The 18,576-nt window shown below is 29.2% G+C and overlaps 1 protein-coding gene across 2 annotated transcripts in view; it reads left to right on the forward strand.

Annotated features, from left to right (window-relative positions):
• The window catches only part of LOC113377226 (protein pinocchio-like), a 34,583-nt gene extending 17,340 nt beyond the window's left edge, over window positions 1-17,243 (forward strand). Inside the window, exons 2-5 of one of the 2 annotated variants that reach the window (XM_026617464.1) lie at window positions 5,523-5,574; window positions 7,093-7,318; window positions 8,680-8,784; window positions 17,110-17,243. In XM_026617464.1, coding sequence (XP_026473249.1) covers window positions 5,534-5,574; window positions 7,093-7,318; window positions 8,680-8,784; window positions 17,110-17,202 — 465 coding nt within the window. In that variant the 5' untranslated portion in view covers window positions 5,523-5,533 and the 3' untranslated portion in view covers window positions 17,203-17,243. Of the gene's footprint in view, window positions 1-5,522; window positions 5,575-7,092; window positions 7,319-8,679; window positions 8,785-11,059; window positions 11,478-17,109 lie in introns of those variants that run through there. The other variant, XM_026617463.1, reaches the window with a different exon arrangement.
• Window positions 17,244-18,576: the final 1,333 nt, after the last annotated feature.

Here is an 18,576-nt window from a genome sequence, read left to right on the forward strand (position 1 = left end):
TATTTAACTTAATTTACTTTTTTAACTTTCCGTAGGGTAGGTTACAGTCATCATAAAATATTCGAAAATGAAATTTTTCATATATCTTTACGTTTTACCTAGAAAAAATGGATGTATGTGTGTGTGTGTGTGCGTGTATGTGTGTGTGTTCGGATACAAATTTTTGTCGACGATTCCGGGAACACGGATGAAGCGATTTGAATAATTCAAAAAACATTCTATTCCTATTGATAAGGAGACGTGCTGATTAGTTTTTGGCGCAGGCAGGTCTAGCCGTTCCGAAGATATGGGGCAAAAAGTGCCAAAAATGATAACTCAGTTTTTAAGAAAACGGAGCGTCCGATTCAAATAATTCAAAAAACATTTTACTTGTATTTACAAAATGAAGAACTGATCAAATTTTTATGAAGGCAGGTCTAGCGGTTTCGGAGATCTAGTAAAAAAAGTAAAAAAATGCCATTTGGCGGTCAAAAATGATCATTAGCATGCACATCAAATTGTCAGATATTTTTATAGTGATTTTAACAATAAGTATAAATTTTGTTTACATTCCAATGGGTTTCGTATCAATGTTTATCCGTTAGACGGCGGCTCGGCGCTTACGCGCTTCGATATTTCGTCTCTATGCAGTTAAAGCAGTACGATTGCTTTGAAAAAAAGTTCAGAATTTCCAAAATATTTCAAAATACACTTTTCTTCAAAAAGTCTTTTTTTTTTAAAAGTAATTTTTTGTCAAAAATTTATAGTTTCTCAAAAATTTATAGTTTCTCAAAAATCTATTTTTTTCAGAGTAAATTTTTTTCAAAAATGTTAATCTTTTTTTAAAAAAAATTTTTTGGTACGGGAAGTTCCAGCAATTTGCCTTAAGGCACGATGCCATGCGCCCCACTAGTTTATATTAACAATTAACCAGTTGCAAAAACCTAAATAAAATTTATGAAAACAAAATTACATGTTCACATTATAATAATATTCATTCAGAAATTTATCTAAATGACTTGCTTTTTTTCTTTATCACAAAAAACTATCACATATAGAATTGTATACATATTGACTTTAAATATACACCACAGACAACTTTTTTTTCCAGTACCAACTTATCGAGTTCAAAACTTTCTTATATGGAAAAAATGACAATAATTTAGTGTTTAAAATAACTAAACTCATGTCAAAAATAACAAAATAATATAATTTAAATTATTTAAAATGGTTATTTTTATAAAAATATTTTTAATTACCTATGCAAGTTAGTTGCGATATCAGCACAATTAATTTTCCTGATTATATTGCTAATATTTTAAAATAAATTAAGTCATAATTTGTGTTTATTATTAGCGCTAATGGAAAACATACAAAAATAACAAATCATCATTTCTACCAATTTACTAGCAATACTGATTACATTTTACAACAGTCTTAATTATTGATAATTGGCCACTATCGTACATTATTTATATTTGAATTTTGCGAAATGAATGACTTTGTTTATTTGTCTTGTTTGAATTGCTAATAACGACAAATTAGATAGCAGAGTTTTCAATGAAATTAGTTCAAGCGCCTCTATTACACAATTAGTCAGAGATAACAGTAAAAACAATGTTTTTTATGAGAAAGTATTACGGAGATCGTAGTAAGTGACTAATTGTAAGAGCTTGTTTTAAATTGGATAAATCATCATTTTAGACATAGGGTAAAGCGGGGTTTTAAGGTCTGTGGGTAAAAAGGTCCACCCATAGACCTTACAATACATGGACTGCTAGTCCTCATATGTTTTCCATTGTATAAAGTGTAGAAGTGACTGTGACGTCACTTGCTGAATGAGTGTTGCCGACAATTGTGGAACTCTCTCGATTGATTAAATGTCATATGTATTCCCGTAGGGCAAGTTATAGTAATCGCAAAAAAATCGAAAATGAAATTTTTTATATATCTTTACGTTTCAGAGGTTTCTGAACATTTTGACATACCTTAGAAAAAATGGATGTATGTGTGTGTGCGTGCGTGCGTGTGTGCGGATACAAATTTTCGCCGACGATTTCGGGAACACGGATGAAGCGATTTCAATAATTCAAAAGCATTCGATTCGTATTGATAAGGAGACGTGCTGATTAGTTTTGGCGAAGGCAGGTCTACCCGTTCCGAAGGTACGGGGAAAAAAATGCCAAAAACGGTAACACAGTTTTTAAGAGAACGGGGCATCCGATTTTAATAATTCAAAAAACATTTTATTTGTATTGACGAATTGAACAACTGGGTACAATTTTTGGGAAGGCAGGTTTAGCGATTATGGATTATCAATAAAAATAAGTTTAAAAAAAAACGTTATTTGGCAGTCAAAAATGTTTATTGGACTAATGCACATCAAATTATCAGATACTTTATGGAGATTTTCATAATGTGTACAAATTTTGTGTAATTTTTCTTGGGTTCCGTACCAAGATTTTTAATTACGGTACGGGAAGTTCCAGCAATTTGCTTTAAGGCACGATGCCATGCTATCCACTAGTTCTAATAATGTAATCGCAATTATATTAAAATAAAAAAGTTATCAATTTCAAAAATTAGCTGTAGTTGAAGTGGAGGATCTCAAAAACCTTCCCAGTAATCCAAAATGAAAAAAAAAGATTTTTAATCTAGAATGATGTCGCAATGGTATATAAAAGGATTAAGTTAAAAAGTAAAATTTTGACAAATTGGCAACCGTTTAAAAAAAAGATCATTTTTTTACCACTTTTTCGAGTTTCTCGAATTTTTTAAAAATAGTAAAAATAAAAATTTGGAGACGAGGCTAGTATATGACATGGGAAAGACTATAAAGAAGATTATCTGAATATTTCAATTGTAAATTTTTCAACAGTTTTGATAAAAATGCGTTTAAAGTGTTGCAAAAATAAGGAAACAGAAGTGCATTATCATGGTCAAACATCTGTATCTCCGAAAATAATTTAAATTTTAAAAAATCTTCTCTTACAGTATTCTTAAATTGTTAAACTTTGAAAATATGCAAAACAACAAAAAAGGAATGTTTGAATTTCTACACTAGAATACCCTTTTCGAAGTTTCTATGCATTTATTTTTATGTCTTCTACCTTACTACTATTAACTTTTAATAAATGTACCTACTAATGGTTCATAAAAAATCCTTTTTTCTTATAATTTCCATATGTGTTTATAAGCGTAACGGAATCAATTCGATATATTAAGTAATATGAATCGTCATCGCAATCGTATGACATATATAACGTAATGATTTAATGACAAGGTCATATAAAATACTAGCTCTTCCAACATAATAAATTATGCAATACAGAAATATTCTCTAGATAAAAGGACGATCGTAATAAATAAATCAATATGCCGATATCCTTATGTTACAGATACTAAAAATACAAGATTTGTCGTTCGCCCTTTATACTGCCACTTTTTTTTGTGGCCGCTAAAGTGAAGAAAGCCTTTTACCATAAAGTTGAAGCCATATGTCTGCCATATTTAAACGTGCATTATTGTATTTTTTAAACTTCCAGTTATTTGTTTTTTAATTTCTGCACCGATTTCGTTATTTCAACATCCGCATATTTTTGGTAGTATTTAGTAGAATATCTAAATCGAATGCCAATCTAGTGATTGGACGTCCGGGTATGACAAAAATAAAATATGATATGAAATAGTAAAATAATTTGAAATTTTCATACTTTTTTATTGTTAATAATAATTTCAACATCATATTTTTTTTGCTCTATAAATTAGAGATTTGGAATTTAAAGCATTAGAAAATTAGAAAATTTACAAGAAAAGCATAAAATAACAACTGAGTTACAATCAAAAATTTTAATGCAATACTGAAAAATTCGTTTTATAGATTGCTGCAAATTACTGGACTTTTTTTGTCTTCTCATTTTTTGTGCTGATTGAACTATGTATTGCTGGGTTAATATCGAAATTTAATACATTTTGAAAAGTTAAGCTTTATTTGTACATATTTTTAGATTTTTATGAATTATGTGATTCAATTTAAAAACTTTAGTAAATATATTTATTTATGAGATTTTCATAACAAAAACTGCACCAACAGGGCAAAAATTGAATTTTTCTTAAATTTAACAATTTTAGCTACAAATTATACTAGAAAATTGTTATCGATTTGCTGTTTGTGCTAATAGAGATAAAGAACTTGATCTAACAACTACTGGCTGTCGGTTCGATACCCACCTCAGTCAGCTTGATATCAAGCAATAGTAACTTGATCTACCAACTATTGGTTGTCGGTTCGATGCTCACCTTAGTCAACTTGATATCAAGCAATAGTTATATCGGATTTCTACTAGAGATCTCAAATATGATATCAAGTGAAAATAGCTTTTTGAGATATTGCTCCAAAATAAATAAGTCAAAAATACTAATGAGGTCAAAAAAACTAGAAAGGAGAAAACTACAGGGTTCTAAAAGTCTGTTGTTAAATTAACAAAACTACATTACTAAATGTTCTCATATAACAATAAACAGACTGTAATTTAAATAGAAATTTAAAATTTGCTATAAATTTCACTTTTAGATCATATTAAACAGACAGATTTCAATATCAATTTTAATCAGTTGAAGACAAGTTGGATGATGATACAAAAAACTATATTTTTAAGTGAAAAACGATGCCGCTACTGCCCGAAGTCAGGCTGGCCGAACTTGGAACTTCTGATTGGAAGTCCATAGTAGATGTTTATGTAAATATGATATATTTTTATATCAAATGTTTATAACACTATCTTCCAGATTGGATGATATAAGTGTTATACTTCCAAGTGAAAACTGATGTCACTACTGCTTGACATCAGGCTGTTCGAGTCTGGACCTTCTGATTAAAAGTCCATAGCTCTAACTGCATCTACTTCAAAGTAGATTTTATTGTGAACATAATGGTATATTTTTATATCAGTTAGCGACAAATTGGATGATACAAAGAACTATATTTCCAAGTGAGAAATGATGCCACTACTTCTTGACATTACTATCGCACCTGGAACTTCTGATTAGAAGTCCACAGCTCTAACTCTATCTACTCTGAAGTAGATTTTAGTGTAAACATGATATATTTCGTATATCAATTCTAATCAATTGGATGATGATAAAAAGTATGATTTTTCATTAAAATATCATTCAGCATCGCAATAATAACAATAAGCAACAATAGGTGAAAGTGTGCGTTCAAGATATGTGAGTTCTGTTTGTCGTGTGTGGAGTCGATAATAAAACTGCAGTGGCGAGTAGAAAACGCACTCTGTTCTTGAAATTCTCTGAACTTGCTCAGCTGTGAACATAATTAGCAATTTTAATATAATTGCTGATTGAATTATTTAGATACGTTAGAGAACAAATTGCGCATTAACACAAATCATTTTTGTCTAGGAATAAAGAACTATTGAAACGACTCTAACCATTTTTATGCAAGAAATTCAGTTTAGTTTCTACTTCATCATTTTTCTTTTGCCAATTGACATATATACTAACTTTTTTTTCTTTTTTTGCAGTTCCTTACAAAATGTCTATGACGAGCATTCAGACACCTATGACAGAACTTGGGTAAGTGGAAATCTATTAATAACTATTTTTTTTCGACTTTTTTTTAAATTACAATATTTGTTACAACTGCTAAATAATATAGCATCTCGTAACATAAGTAAATAATACCATAAATATAAATAGAGTACAAAATAAATGATAGTATTTTCATTAAAATGATATCCTTATGATTATGATTTAATATACAATAAAAGCAAATATTGATGATAAAATTAATAAATAAATTTTGTGAATAATAAAACTAATACTAGAATTAATAACTAATTAATTAATGTAGTTGTAACTGCTTTTAAAACTATTACAGGGGCACAAAGGTCCAATTTGACTATAAGTAATTGTATTGTCTGAATCAAATGTACTACATCACAACACATAACATGTATCAAACAAGCAACTATCTAATTTTGTTCTGGAAAATTCCTAATTAACTATTAGTTCTAGAAATGTATTTTTTAGTGTTTTTCTGAAAATTTGTCATCTGTCCCTTTTTACCTCATATGTTATATAAAATGTTTAATATAAAATTATATTAAAGTCTCGTAAACTAAAAAACAGTGCTCACAACCAAAAAAACTAAGGACGAAAGAAAATACTTTTGTTGTAGATTTTCAAACATTGTCTCCCGATAGCAACATGACTTTATTTAGGGCGATGACTGGTTACACATTTTTTGCCCTCTACTTTCAAATATTGAGGTTGAAAAATTCCTAACTTTACTTGTTTTTAAGATATAGGTGGTGGATATTTTTACCCGCCGACCTTCAAGCCCTTCTCTACCAAAAAGGACATTTTTCATCAGTATTTTTTTCACTGGCGCGTGCTCGACATTTTATTCTATTTAGATTTAAAATATAATAAACGTATATGTAACATATAAAATGTCGCTTCTTCATCCTACATACTTTTATTTGATCCTACAAAATAAATATAAATTGTTAAATGCGAAAGGTTATGTGAAATCCTACCCACAGAGATGCGCAAATAGTAGACATGAAATAGATATTGTGGTGGTTTTTCTCCGGATAATTGTAACCTTTATTTAAAAACATTTATTAGGGTTTGAATTCACTGAAACTTATTATTTTTATTTCAATTTATTCTGCAATCTATGAACAATATAAAGAAAGGGATAACATTATAATTTGATCATAATAGATATTACCAGCGAAGAATTTATTAGGAGTATTATATAAAACAAATACAAAAATAATACAAAAGTAAAGATAAGAAAAATAATACAAAAGTTACTAAATGAGATTAGTGTTAAATTTCCTTAGTGTGCTAGGCTTTCTAGTACACTTGTCTGACTAAATTGTTAGGATGGACGTCGATTCTGCTTTTATAATGATCCTATACTAATATTATTTATATTTTCTCTCCATTTAAGTTATTACCTTCGATTATAAATTTTCAGTTTAAAAACTCCAGATTTTTTGACTATGCGGAAAAATTATGCATTTATTTTATTTATTACTATTATTAATTTTTCATGTCTAATTTCTCTGTCTTTTTCTCCAGGTCCAATATTGGCCGCTCGATGTCCGTGTCGTCGGCTCTATCCGAGATGTGCCGCATTGATTATTCGACCATCAACAACCAGCATCATCGTAAATATTCGCAGCAGCAGGCTGGTTTGTCTGGTGGAGCAGGAAATAATTCTGCAGGCAACATCCTGACAATCGAAGAGCTCAGAACTCAATTGGTCTCTTGCTTCACTTGCGGCGTTTCTTGGGCTGATCAGCAGGTAGGATAATTGACATATGATAAAAAAATAATAAAAAATTAGTCTGCCCAAATAAAAAATAATAAGGTAGATTCATGGTATGAGAGGATCACAAATCCATGATTCCCTTTTTTTCTCTTGTTTATTATTCCCATTACCATAACATTAAGCGCATTTTATTCACTTTTATGTATTTTCCTTTCCAAACTTTTGCTTTCAGGTTTCCTGGTTTTCTGCTTTGGCTTTCAATTCCCTGTTTTTCTCTTCTTGCGTAAGTCATCAACCATCTGCATTCTTGTTCTTCCCAAATCTTCCAGTGCTTCTATTTTATCTTCGGCGACGTTATGGTAGGAGGCACTCTTTTTGCAGAATGGATCCGATCCAGTTTCCTTTTCTTTTAATGATTGTGCTCAGTAGAGTTCTATCTTCGAAACTTCTCTCAGGACTTCTTCATTTGTTACCTCATTTGCTCACTTTATTTTCTCCATTCATCTCCAGCACCACATTTCAAAACTCTCCAGGAAGTTTTTGGTGACCTCCCTTAGAGTCCACTTCTCTGATCCGGATGGTCGAATAGAGAATATTTTTTTATTTTTATAAAATTGAAATTTGCTTGGAGGAAAACATTGAGTAATTGATTTGTTACTTTTACCAGAAAACCCAATGGTTTGCATTTTAGATGTGTACTCTAATAATCTATTTCCTTTACAATTTTATGATTTACGGATATGTATTTTTATTAAATTTAGCTTTTGACTTTTCAATTGTTTAATCTGGTTTAGATCAAGTATGAGCAACTTGCACACATGTGGAGTTCTATATAATTTATTGACTTATGAATTATTAATTAGTCGGGTTTTGCTAAACAGAGATTACATAGTTGCAAGTGAAATACCACATCACACATTAAATTCTATTTTTACATCTTTTTATTATATTCGTTATACTCTGAGTCGTTATGTTGCAAATATAGAATAATGAATATTGGTAGTTTGCTCTTAAGTAGAGATTTCTTTAAAATGTGCTGTTTAAAGAACTTGTCAAACAAGGACAAATGTCTACTGAGGTTCTAGGTTTGCGACCACAAGGATCTAGATTTGATATCTACTTCGGCCAGGCTGATAATTTGTCTAAAATATGATTTCAAGTAAAAATAGCCCTTTCTCGGTATTGCTGTGTCAAATTAAAAATCACAGAGAAAGGGCTATAAGTTAAGAAAGTATCACATACCTTTTGGACACCCGTTGGCTTGACTTCTAAAAATCGACGTGGATAAGGACCAGTTCAATAGCAACAACCTATACAACTATTGTTCTGATTCTTGTTCCAAAATTAAGACAAAATTAATTTAACTTATTAATTATCCTTATTTTATATTTCAGGTTTCGCTGGATTGCTCCGAATGCGGAGGCTATGCTCTCGAGAGACCCTGCCCTCTTTGTGATGGCAAATGTGGCTCTCAACCTTGGCGCAGAGATTTCACCATGGTAATTTTTTTTAAATATTGATCATCAATTATTGAAATCTTTTTCACGCTCATATAATTCATGCTCTGTCGGAAAATGATTACTTTGTGAGCCATCTAACATTTTTCACTGTTTTTTACTTATTTCATCTAGGATTTGGTGACTGGATGTTGGACAGGTTTTTGGAAATTGATTTGTATTTCGAATACTAATTAGATTTTGCGGCAGATGACTGATTTTATTTTTGTACTTTAATCTAAACTTCTGTTCTAAAATGATAATTCATTCTGAACTATAAACCATGTACCGTTTTTGCGATAAAATCATCGCTAACTTCTTATCAATGAAAATGACGCGCGCGATTTTGTCTTTTTTCTGATCAGCAATGCATTTTGTAATTTCATAATCATTATCTAATAAAAATGTTATCGTTTCATGTATCCTAAATTGTTTGACAACAAATTTCGATCTATCAGCAGATATGGTTTAATTTTTATTGTTTTAGCAAGATTATAAAACAAATTAGTTTTTATAATATTCGAATCGATAATGAATGTAGTTGCTAGGGAATTTGTATTTGTGAAGCGCCTTATGTTGAAATTTTACTAATTTATGAAATATTTGTTATTTATAAAATATTTATTTATATGGCGTAAAAAGTATTACACTAAAAGAGACGTAATACTCGAGTTCAATAACTTGAAAGACATATTGAAAGTTTTAAGAGAAAGTAATCATGAAATTATATTTTAGCCTCTGGAGTTACAAAATTACCTAAAAATATTTTTCTCGGTCATTCCGGAAATTAGTTGATTAGAAATATATTATACAAAATAAATTGTTAATAATAATAATAATAATAAAATATATTAATTAGCAATTCTTGTATAAGATTGTTTTTAATATATAAGTTGGCATTGCTTTTGAGCCCGACATAGTAACGTAGGCGAGCACAAAGTAGACCCGGGGTCTATTTCAACCTAGGACAGTTTGATATCAAGCAGTATGATATCAAATTTTTACTTCAGGTTATTGTTCTCTAATATAATCTTAATTGAAAATTGCCTTTCGTGGGCATTGCTGCAACATGTATACGCCAACACTAATAGATATACGTTTATCTACACATAGGGTGGTTGACCACTGGGTTGCCTTTTTGACAAAAATAATAGAGTAGGGTGTACGATTGCCAACACAGTTTACAGAACTTGTAGTTCTGAACGTTTTTTCAAAGATGTTAAAGATTTATCTTTATTATTGCTCTTCAATAGAATTAGTTAAAATTGAGAAAAATGTCTTGCAATCGATAAATATTTTTTGCATATACTTTCTCAGTGGATAGCTCACAACCTCGACTACACGAGTCCGTGAGCTTAACCGTTACACACCATGGAACATCCTTTTGAGGATATGCCGAAATAAAATAAATAATGACAAACTGGTATTTTACCTTGAAACATTTTACCTCGATTAGGACAATACAAAACTGTGCACACGGTCTAATGAGAGCGCCACAGTTAACTGGTTTAGTTAGAATTGTTAGTTTCTTACGTTCAGTTTAATTAATTTTAACTAAATATAACTATTTTTGCACACTTTTACAAATGGTTTTGCATGTCGGGCGACTACTTTATATTTACTCGTTCAACTTTACTGAAGGTGTACCTGCAGATATATGAAATCTGGGCTTCAATTTACCTGTACACTGTTGCATTTTTATCTGGCATTGGGACAGTATTTGCTCTACTTTATTTTTTATTTACTACTCTTACTTATGGACCGATTCTGCCGAATAACAGACCCATGTTATGGCAAGGCTATGTTATGAAGAACTTTCTATGCTAATTCGATCTAAATATTGGCAAAAGCCATGTGGTTGCTGTGCAGTCAGGCGTTTTTTCTCAGGTTGTCAGATACAAAACTTAACCTAGAAACTGCACAAATGTCAAAAAACGATATTAGATTACAGGGTATTTCTGACGCAGGTTTATAACATACGAGTGACGTTGCAGTTTATGTGTAAAACGCCTGAATGCACAGCAAACACATGACATTTTGACAGTATTTAGTATGATTCAGTAGCATAATATATGGAAGTTAGAGCGTATCGTAGCCTTGCCATAACATTTTTCTGTTGTGCAGCAGAATCGGCCCATTGATTATACTTTGGGTCTGCTTGTAGGTGGGCTTTTAAGTTTACATGTCGTTCATCTATCACCTATCATTTGTGATCTGTCATCTATCATCTATCATTTCCTTTCTATTTCTATTTTCCAACTCTGTGCCGTCTTTTCAGTCTCATGCATGCAGCAAGGCCCGCTGGGAGGGACAGTGCTCCTTAGAAGTTCCAAAACCCGCCGCCGCCGCTGAAACCGCATCTTCCGGTCCAGAGACCGCCGAAAGCGGAGATTCACGATCCGCTTCCGTGACCGATTCGAAAACATCCGCTGGAGCGTCGGAATTACCCGAACTGTGCTCGAAACTAGAGAAACTTGAGACGTGACGTCATATGTCGTTTTAAACTTCGACACGTGTCAGCGCTGACATATGGTAGGAATGACATGACATGACATGGAGTGAAATTGGAAGTATTGACATGTGTCGGTTGTGATTTGAATTGGGTTATATCGAAGTATTGAACCACGCGAATTTTGAATAAGTCTTGTGCTCATGTCTAAAAAGCAATCTTTTTCTATTTTATTTAATCATATATACACACATATATATATATATATATATATATATATATATATAGGTAGAAGTTAGGGCGGGTCAAATTATATGGGACCGAAAAAATGCACAAGGGGGCACATTGAAATTCTATGGGTCATCTAAAAAAATTATGCCGATGATATTATTTTAAATTACAAGAAATAATTATTTAATTATAAGAATAAATTAAGTTTTGAACAATAGGTTACGTAAGCCTGCAGCAGTGATTTCCAAACTTTTTGCACCTGCGTCTCTCCGTTGTTTTTTTGTTGATTAATTGTTTTATCCCCATATTTTTTTAACAATCCATATTAATTAACAATCGAATATTCAACTAATATTAGGTTGTCAAATATCTCCCTTCCGCTTTTTTGCTCTTGGTTTATAATACAAAAAGGCGGAAGGGAGATATTTGACAACCTTATATTATAATTTTTTATCCGGTTACATAATTAAATGTACCACAATATGTATTTATTTGGTTTCTTCGGCAAAGTTTTCTTAAAATAACTCATACAACCAAATCACAGTGTCCCAAAGACCAAAAAATTGGACCCACTCTAATATGTATATTTTTTATCAATTCATAATCCATTACATCGGTTCAGTATTAGCTGCCACCATTGACATCAGGCACCAAAGATATATCTCAATTACCATTGACACATGTCAGTTCTGACACAAAAAATGTATGTCATGAATGTTAGTGCTGACCTGTCGGGAGCACTTACTTTATTTCGTTTTTTAGCGTATATTCTCACTCACATCCATATTTAATATATTATTCGGGATTATAATATGTTTGTTAGAATGTTGGATCTATAATTAGTATGTTATATTAACTTTCCAACAGGCGTATTAACAAGATGCTTGAATGCTCCTTGGCAAATTGTAAAAAAAAACAGTTTTTGTTTTTCAAGGTTATGAATAATTTAATAACATTTATTTATCTATATTGGAAATGTTTGTTTCCATTTTTTAGATACTGACATATGTTTTTGCAAAGCTAAGTTATGCAGACTTCATTTTGAATAATTTCGATTAATATATTATAAGAGAGTAACGATTTTATTTTGGGTATTTTTCTAAATGTACCTATTTTATTCGACTTATTTCCTAGAATATATATAATTAGTTGATACTTTAATAACTGTTAATAATTTTTTTCCGTTGAGGGGCATGACAGTATCAGGAATCTCGAAAAAGGCATGCGTACATATTAAATTAAATTAAATTTAGCTAAAATTATATTAGCGATTATTTAGATTGTTTGTTTTTAACAAAATGAAATTGGATCACATTAAAATTAGTATTTTTGACAAAAAATATTAGGTAAAATTTGCAACTAGATAAAGTATCTTAAAATTGTTATATAGTATTGTATATAATTTGATGTCATTCTGTAAGAGGCGGAGGTTTTTGCTTTGAGCAGCTGGTAGAGATTATAAGAAAACAGTAAAAATAGGCATTTTTTGCACTCCTATGTTAATTATTTGATGAATGATATACAAATTTTTTGGATAATTACATTAATTTTATAATGGTCACTGATGGACCTTACAGATGCTCATAAAAATAAATATGGATATTAGGCGCTGAAATAACCATTCCCTTTCATAAATTTAAACAATTTTAGATACAACAATTTAGGCTCAAATTAATTCTTATATTTAGTTGAATTTACCGAAAACAACTACAATCAAAAATAATTAGTTATTACATCCGGACTCTACTAGAGTCATCTTATGTATCATTTTATTGAATTTTGAGTTTTTGGAAAATATCTTGAAATTGAGTAATGGAAATTTGTGCAGTAAGTTTTAATGGCATCGTGAATCCTCCGAAAATTTACGGAAATTGCACTTATTTAATTTTTTTAGAAAAAATTTGACACATTTTTTTTTATAATTACACTTTGTAGATCTAGAATAGTTAATAGACTGCAATAGATATTCACAAAAAATGCGTATCTTTATTTAAAAATTGGTATGCTTTTGGGTATATGGAAAGCAAGAGTTGTAACTGCTAAATATTTATTTTCACTATATAAATATTTATCGTTATTTGTAACCAATAAATATTTCTTTGTACTAAATTGGTGACCCGGAAGTTTCACATCCAAGCTTCTGAACCAATTTAGTAGATTTGTACCACTGTATTAAAAATATGATTGGTTACAAATAATGAGATGTCATGACTATTTTTTTTTTGTTTAATGTATCAATCAGTAAGTGTCCAATAGTAATTATTATTTTTTAGAAGTTTTAACTTTTTATTGCAACAACAATTTAAGTTCACATAATTTATAATATTTTTTTAAGTACGAGTTCAAATTCACTAAAACCTGATACAACCAAAAATAATCGTCCGTCGTTATATCCGGACACTACTATAACCATCCTCATTGAGAGTCCTGATTTATTGCCTCTACCAGCTGTTTATTCCAAAAACGCATTACATCCAAAATATGATTATTATTTCAAATCAAAAGACTGCTCTAATCTGATGACAAGGAAATTGCTATTTTAATATTTCTTTACTTTTAGGAGAATTCGTATATGTATAATTTTAGTCTAAAAAAACATATAAATATAATAAAACTGAAATCGTTTTGCGAACGTTTGTGATATATTGGCAGGAAATGTTTGTGCTGTTTTTGTTACAGGGTGTGTAGACCAGTTTAAAATGTGACGTTACAGATTGTCAAAAATATTGTTAATAGATAAAAGATGAACTTAAAAAAGTGAGAGCAACGTGGCCTAAGTAATGGATTTATTGATTTGTTCCTAGAGTCGAAACTTTCGGTTAAAAAAAAAAATCCAGATGACATCCTTGGGTGCTCATCTTTTCGTCATTCCTTTACAACACTATACCTTACATTTTTTTAACCCTTTCAACTCGGATGCCACCGCTCCGGCGGCAAAATTCATATAAATCTCCGAATTAGCGAGTGGAAAGAGTTAATATTTATTCTTTAAATTTAAAAAAGTATTTTTTGTTTTTTTTTCTAACTTGGAATTCATTAAACTGGTTACACTATTATTGCTCTTACTGTGTCATACAAATACCACTAGTTTGTTTCAAGACAATAAATAATAATATGCTAAAAGCTCGATTTTGTACCAACAATAATATTACCCTCTTTAGTCATTTTTTTACATCACAGCAAAATTAGACAATATTTTTACACTGTTTATCACCTTTTTAAGGTCTACACAATAACATATAATATTATAAATAAAAATTCATATATATAAATGTGTATATTTATAAACGCCAGCTGAAAAAAATGCATACGGGAACAGATTTTAATTCCAAAGTTTTAAATAAATAAGTAAAATTAAAATACATGGCTTTTTTAGTATTATAATGTTTAAATATTAAAGTATTATTATCAATAAAATAAATAAATTGTTTTTTTGGATTAGAAATTTATTATTGATGAACTAAGAATAAATTAAATTTTCAATCCGTGTGCCTTTTTTAAGGAGGCTGGTGCAATCAATGTTTTTATACATATGTATCTTTGTATAAAAAATTTTATACATTTTAGTTTTTAAGGTGCTGCATACAAATGATATTTTTATTGGAACATGACTAAAAAATAGCAATAAAAAATTATTTTTTATTTCATTATATTGATAAAAATAGTATGGGAACTTGAAAAAGGATAGAATTTCATGTAGTATGATTTTTTATCTTTAGTGGCTGATTATTTTTTACATTTTCAAACATAATGTTAAATCATTTTAATTTTTTGTATGACCAAAAGGATTATCGGAATTAATAATTTTATTGTTTAAGTTCATTGAAAGTTTATTATTAGGTCATAACTATTAAAACATCATCTAGTATTTATACAATAGTTTTGTTTGTGATTCTGGATTAAATTCTAGATCTGGATTACATTTCTAGATGAATATATGCATCTAAACATGTGTGCAAATATATTTTTAGCAGAATCTTAAATAATTTTACAAGGCTGATTTAGTTAAATTCCACAAGTTATTTATAAAAAAAAAATTAGTATACAAAACCTATTTTCTAATACTTTCAATTTGTTTTATTAATGTTGAGGAAACTTTTTTTGGATTTGCTCAGTTTTTTAATATAAATATCATATATAAATTGCTAACGCACATTTGAAATAATTCGGCAGTTCCCATGCTAATTTTATCACCATAATCATTTTCAATCATTAGAGAGTAGATAAAATTATTTATCAGAAAATGACAGAATTTTTTCCAAAGTTTTATACAAATGGAATAATTTATATATATATATATATATATATATATATATATAATATATATATATATATATATATAATATATAATTTAATTCCATTCCTACAATGTAAGAAAAAGTGTGATTCTTAACAGTTTTCTCAACTGAAAATTTGTACCAAGTGACCATTTATGCCAAATTTGAATCGAAGTGTTTTTTAAGCAAAAAGTTATTTAATGAAGAAATTTTAAATGAAATTTTTTAGTAAATTATTAAGTCTTAGAAAATAAATGGAAAGTGTTAAGATATTGATGATTTAGGATATGTGATGTTGATAGATTTTGAAGGGACATATATATTATTAACAGATCATTTCTATAATAACTTACAAATATTTTAAATTAATTATTATATAAAATTAAATATTGGTGAAGCCATACGACTGATTTAATTTAAATTTATTACTTGCTTTAATTTTTATATATAATAGTTGATAAATTTTCTCTATTCAGAAGTGTTTTGTTAATTCTAAAGTAAATTGAATATCAAATAAAAAACAATAATTAAATATTTTTTTAAAGTAATTTAAATATTAAATAACTTTCCAAATAAGATGTATATGTCCTTTCGAGGTCTATAAGTATATTTTTAAATTATTTTGGATGTTATTTTATACGGAACTGACAAAATGTTTTTCACATCAAAGATATTCTAGTTGCTTTTCAAATCGGCTGTAGATTATAATATTATTGAGTTGCTTAGACCGAAGGCAGTTGATTGAATATTTGTTTATTTTTATATTGTTTTTTATTTATATTAAATAAAATGATTTTATAAGAATTAGTTAGTTTTTAAGAGGTTACAATGTCTGAGGTAAAATTTCACTTCAGTTCAAGGTAGAACGCAGATTTATAAGTTATCTATATTTGATGGAAGTTGAATTTTTATTATTATATAATTTTATGAAACAGAAATTATGTTTATTAAAAATCTATTATTAATTTAGCTTCTAATTGTGAATTTCAAGACGTTGTCTTCTCATAGCACTTGTTTTGCATTATTTTTTTTATTTATTTAATTTATTATATCAATTTATTTATTGAAGGTTAAGTTTTTACATTTTGTATTATTTTCACATCAGCTGCCTTTGATGTAATTTGTAATTTAGAGATGTGCGCAATTCGTTTTTTAGTTATAAAATATGTATTTTACGTAAATAAATTATTTCCAACAACAACAAAATGTTTTATTCCTTGGTGACTTTATTGGTGTAGGTTTGTTCTTGGAAATATTTTAGCATATTCAGTTTGTTTAATACTATTTTCTTTTTGTTTTGTTCTTGGTCTAATGAATTTTATAACTTTTGTCCTCAATTTTAATATATTATTTTTTTTACTTGTGTTTTAGCTCATTTTTAATATTTATGGCTTATGGCTCAGAAATAGAAAGAAAAGTAGGAAAAAGTGGAATTTCTGTTTCAGACTTTTTAAGTCCTCATAAAACCATCTGCCGAAAATAAAATCTCGGAATGTTTTCATGGAGATGAGTAAGTATACTTATACTAAACTTAGAATTTTATTCAATTCAGTTTTTCTATAAATTTTCTCAATGTTGCTGCATGTAATACTTTTAAAAAAGAAAATAAACTGAACAAATTTTATATTTTATTAACTTCCCGTAGAGTAGTTCTAATAATGGGCCGAAAATCGAAAATGAAAATTTTTGCATATCTTCACGTTTTGAACGTTTCTGAACATTTTGGAATACTTCAGATAAAAATAGATGTGTGTGTCTTGTGTGTCCGCATTTTTCAGTTCACGTTTTCGGGCGCACGGATCAACCGATTTCAATGGTTCAAAAAACATTCGATTCCTATGAATAGGGAGATGTGTTGATTAGTTTTTGGCAAAGGCAGGTTTAGCCGTTGCGGAGATAAAGAGCAAAGAATGCGGAAAATAGAAATCAAGTTTTTGAGAAAACGGAGCATCCTATTTGAATGATTCAAAAACATTCAATTTGTAATGATTAGGAGAAGTGGTGATTAGTTTTTGGCAAAGTTCCAGCCATTTCGAAGATGAAGAGCTAAATGTACAAAAAATTGCAGTTTTTGAGAGAAATAAGCATCCGATTTGAATGATTCGAAAAACTTTCTGCTTGTGTTGACGAAACAATTGCTTTTGAAAAAAAAATTATTTCAATCTTTTTTTCCAATTTTTTTTTTTGTATATCGAAAATAATTAAGATTTCAATTTTAATTCTGACTAAAGTTCTGAAGCTCACTTATTATATACTTTCAAATAAATAATTTTAACTTTGTTATTCAATTTAGCAGTATTTATAATAATCTATTTGAAAACATTTGATATTCCTCGAAAATTTCGTTACGGTACGGGAAGTTCCAGCAATTTGCCTTAAGGAACGATGCCCCACCACTAATTAGTTAGTTTGTCAGTTAGTTAGTTATTTATCTATAGTTAGTTTCAAAATTAATGTAGCGTCAGTGTTTTCAGCAGATTTTTATTAGATTAGTTTTGGAAATAAGGACAAAATGGCATATATGGACAAAATGACACAGTGGCCCCATTTAAAATTTGGCTAGTTTTAGAAAGGTTTCCGTTTTTCAACGTTAAGAAAGCCATAATCACAATCCAGTCAGATGTTGACTGTCATTGTCACAGTTTTTCTAGTAATCAGTACAGGCGTGTTTCGTGCCTTAAAAAAAATTATATATTGTGAGAAAAATATTTCGTAAAAATTACACTTAAGTTCAGAACTAGAGTTTGGATTGTCGTTCAACAAAAAAAATGGCATTTAGAAATTTATATAAAAGAGAAGCATTAATTCTGTATTAAGTAAATTTACATGTAATTTTGA

This window comes from Ctenocephalides felis, unplaced genomic scaffold (genome assembly GCF_003426905.1).
Source record: "Ctenocephalides felis isolate EL2017-DRISC unplaced genomic scaffold, ASM342690v1 CF-g0.4_SCAFFOLD_01886, whole genome shotgun sequence".
In the NCBI taxonomy this organism is placed as follows: domain Eukaryota; kingdom Metazoa; phylum Arthropoda; class Insecta; order Siphonaptera; family Pulicidae; genus Ctenocephalides; species Ctenocephalides felis.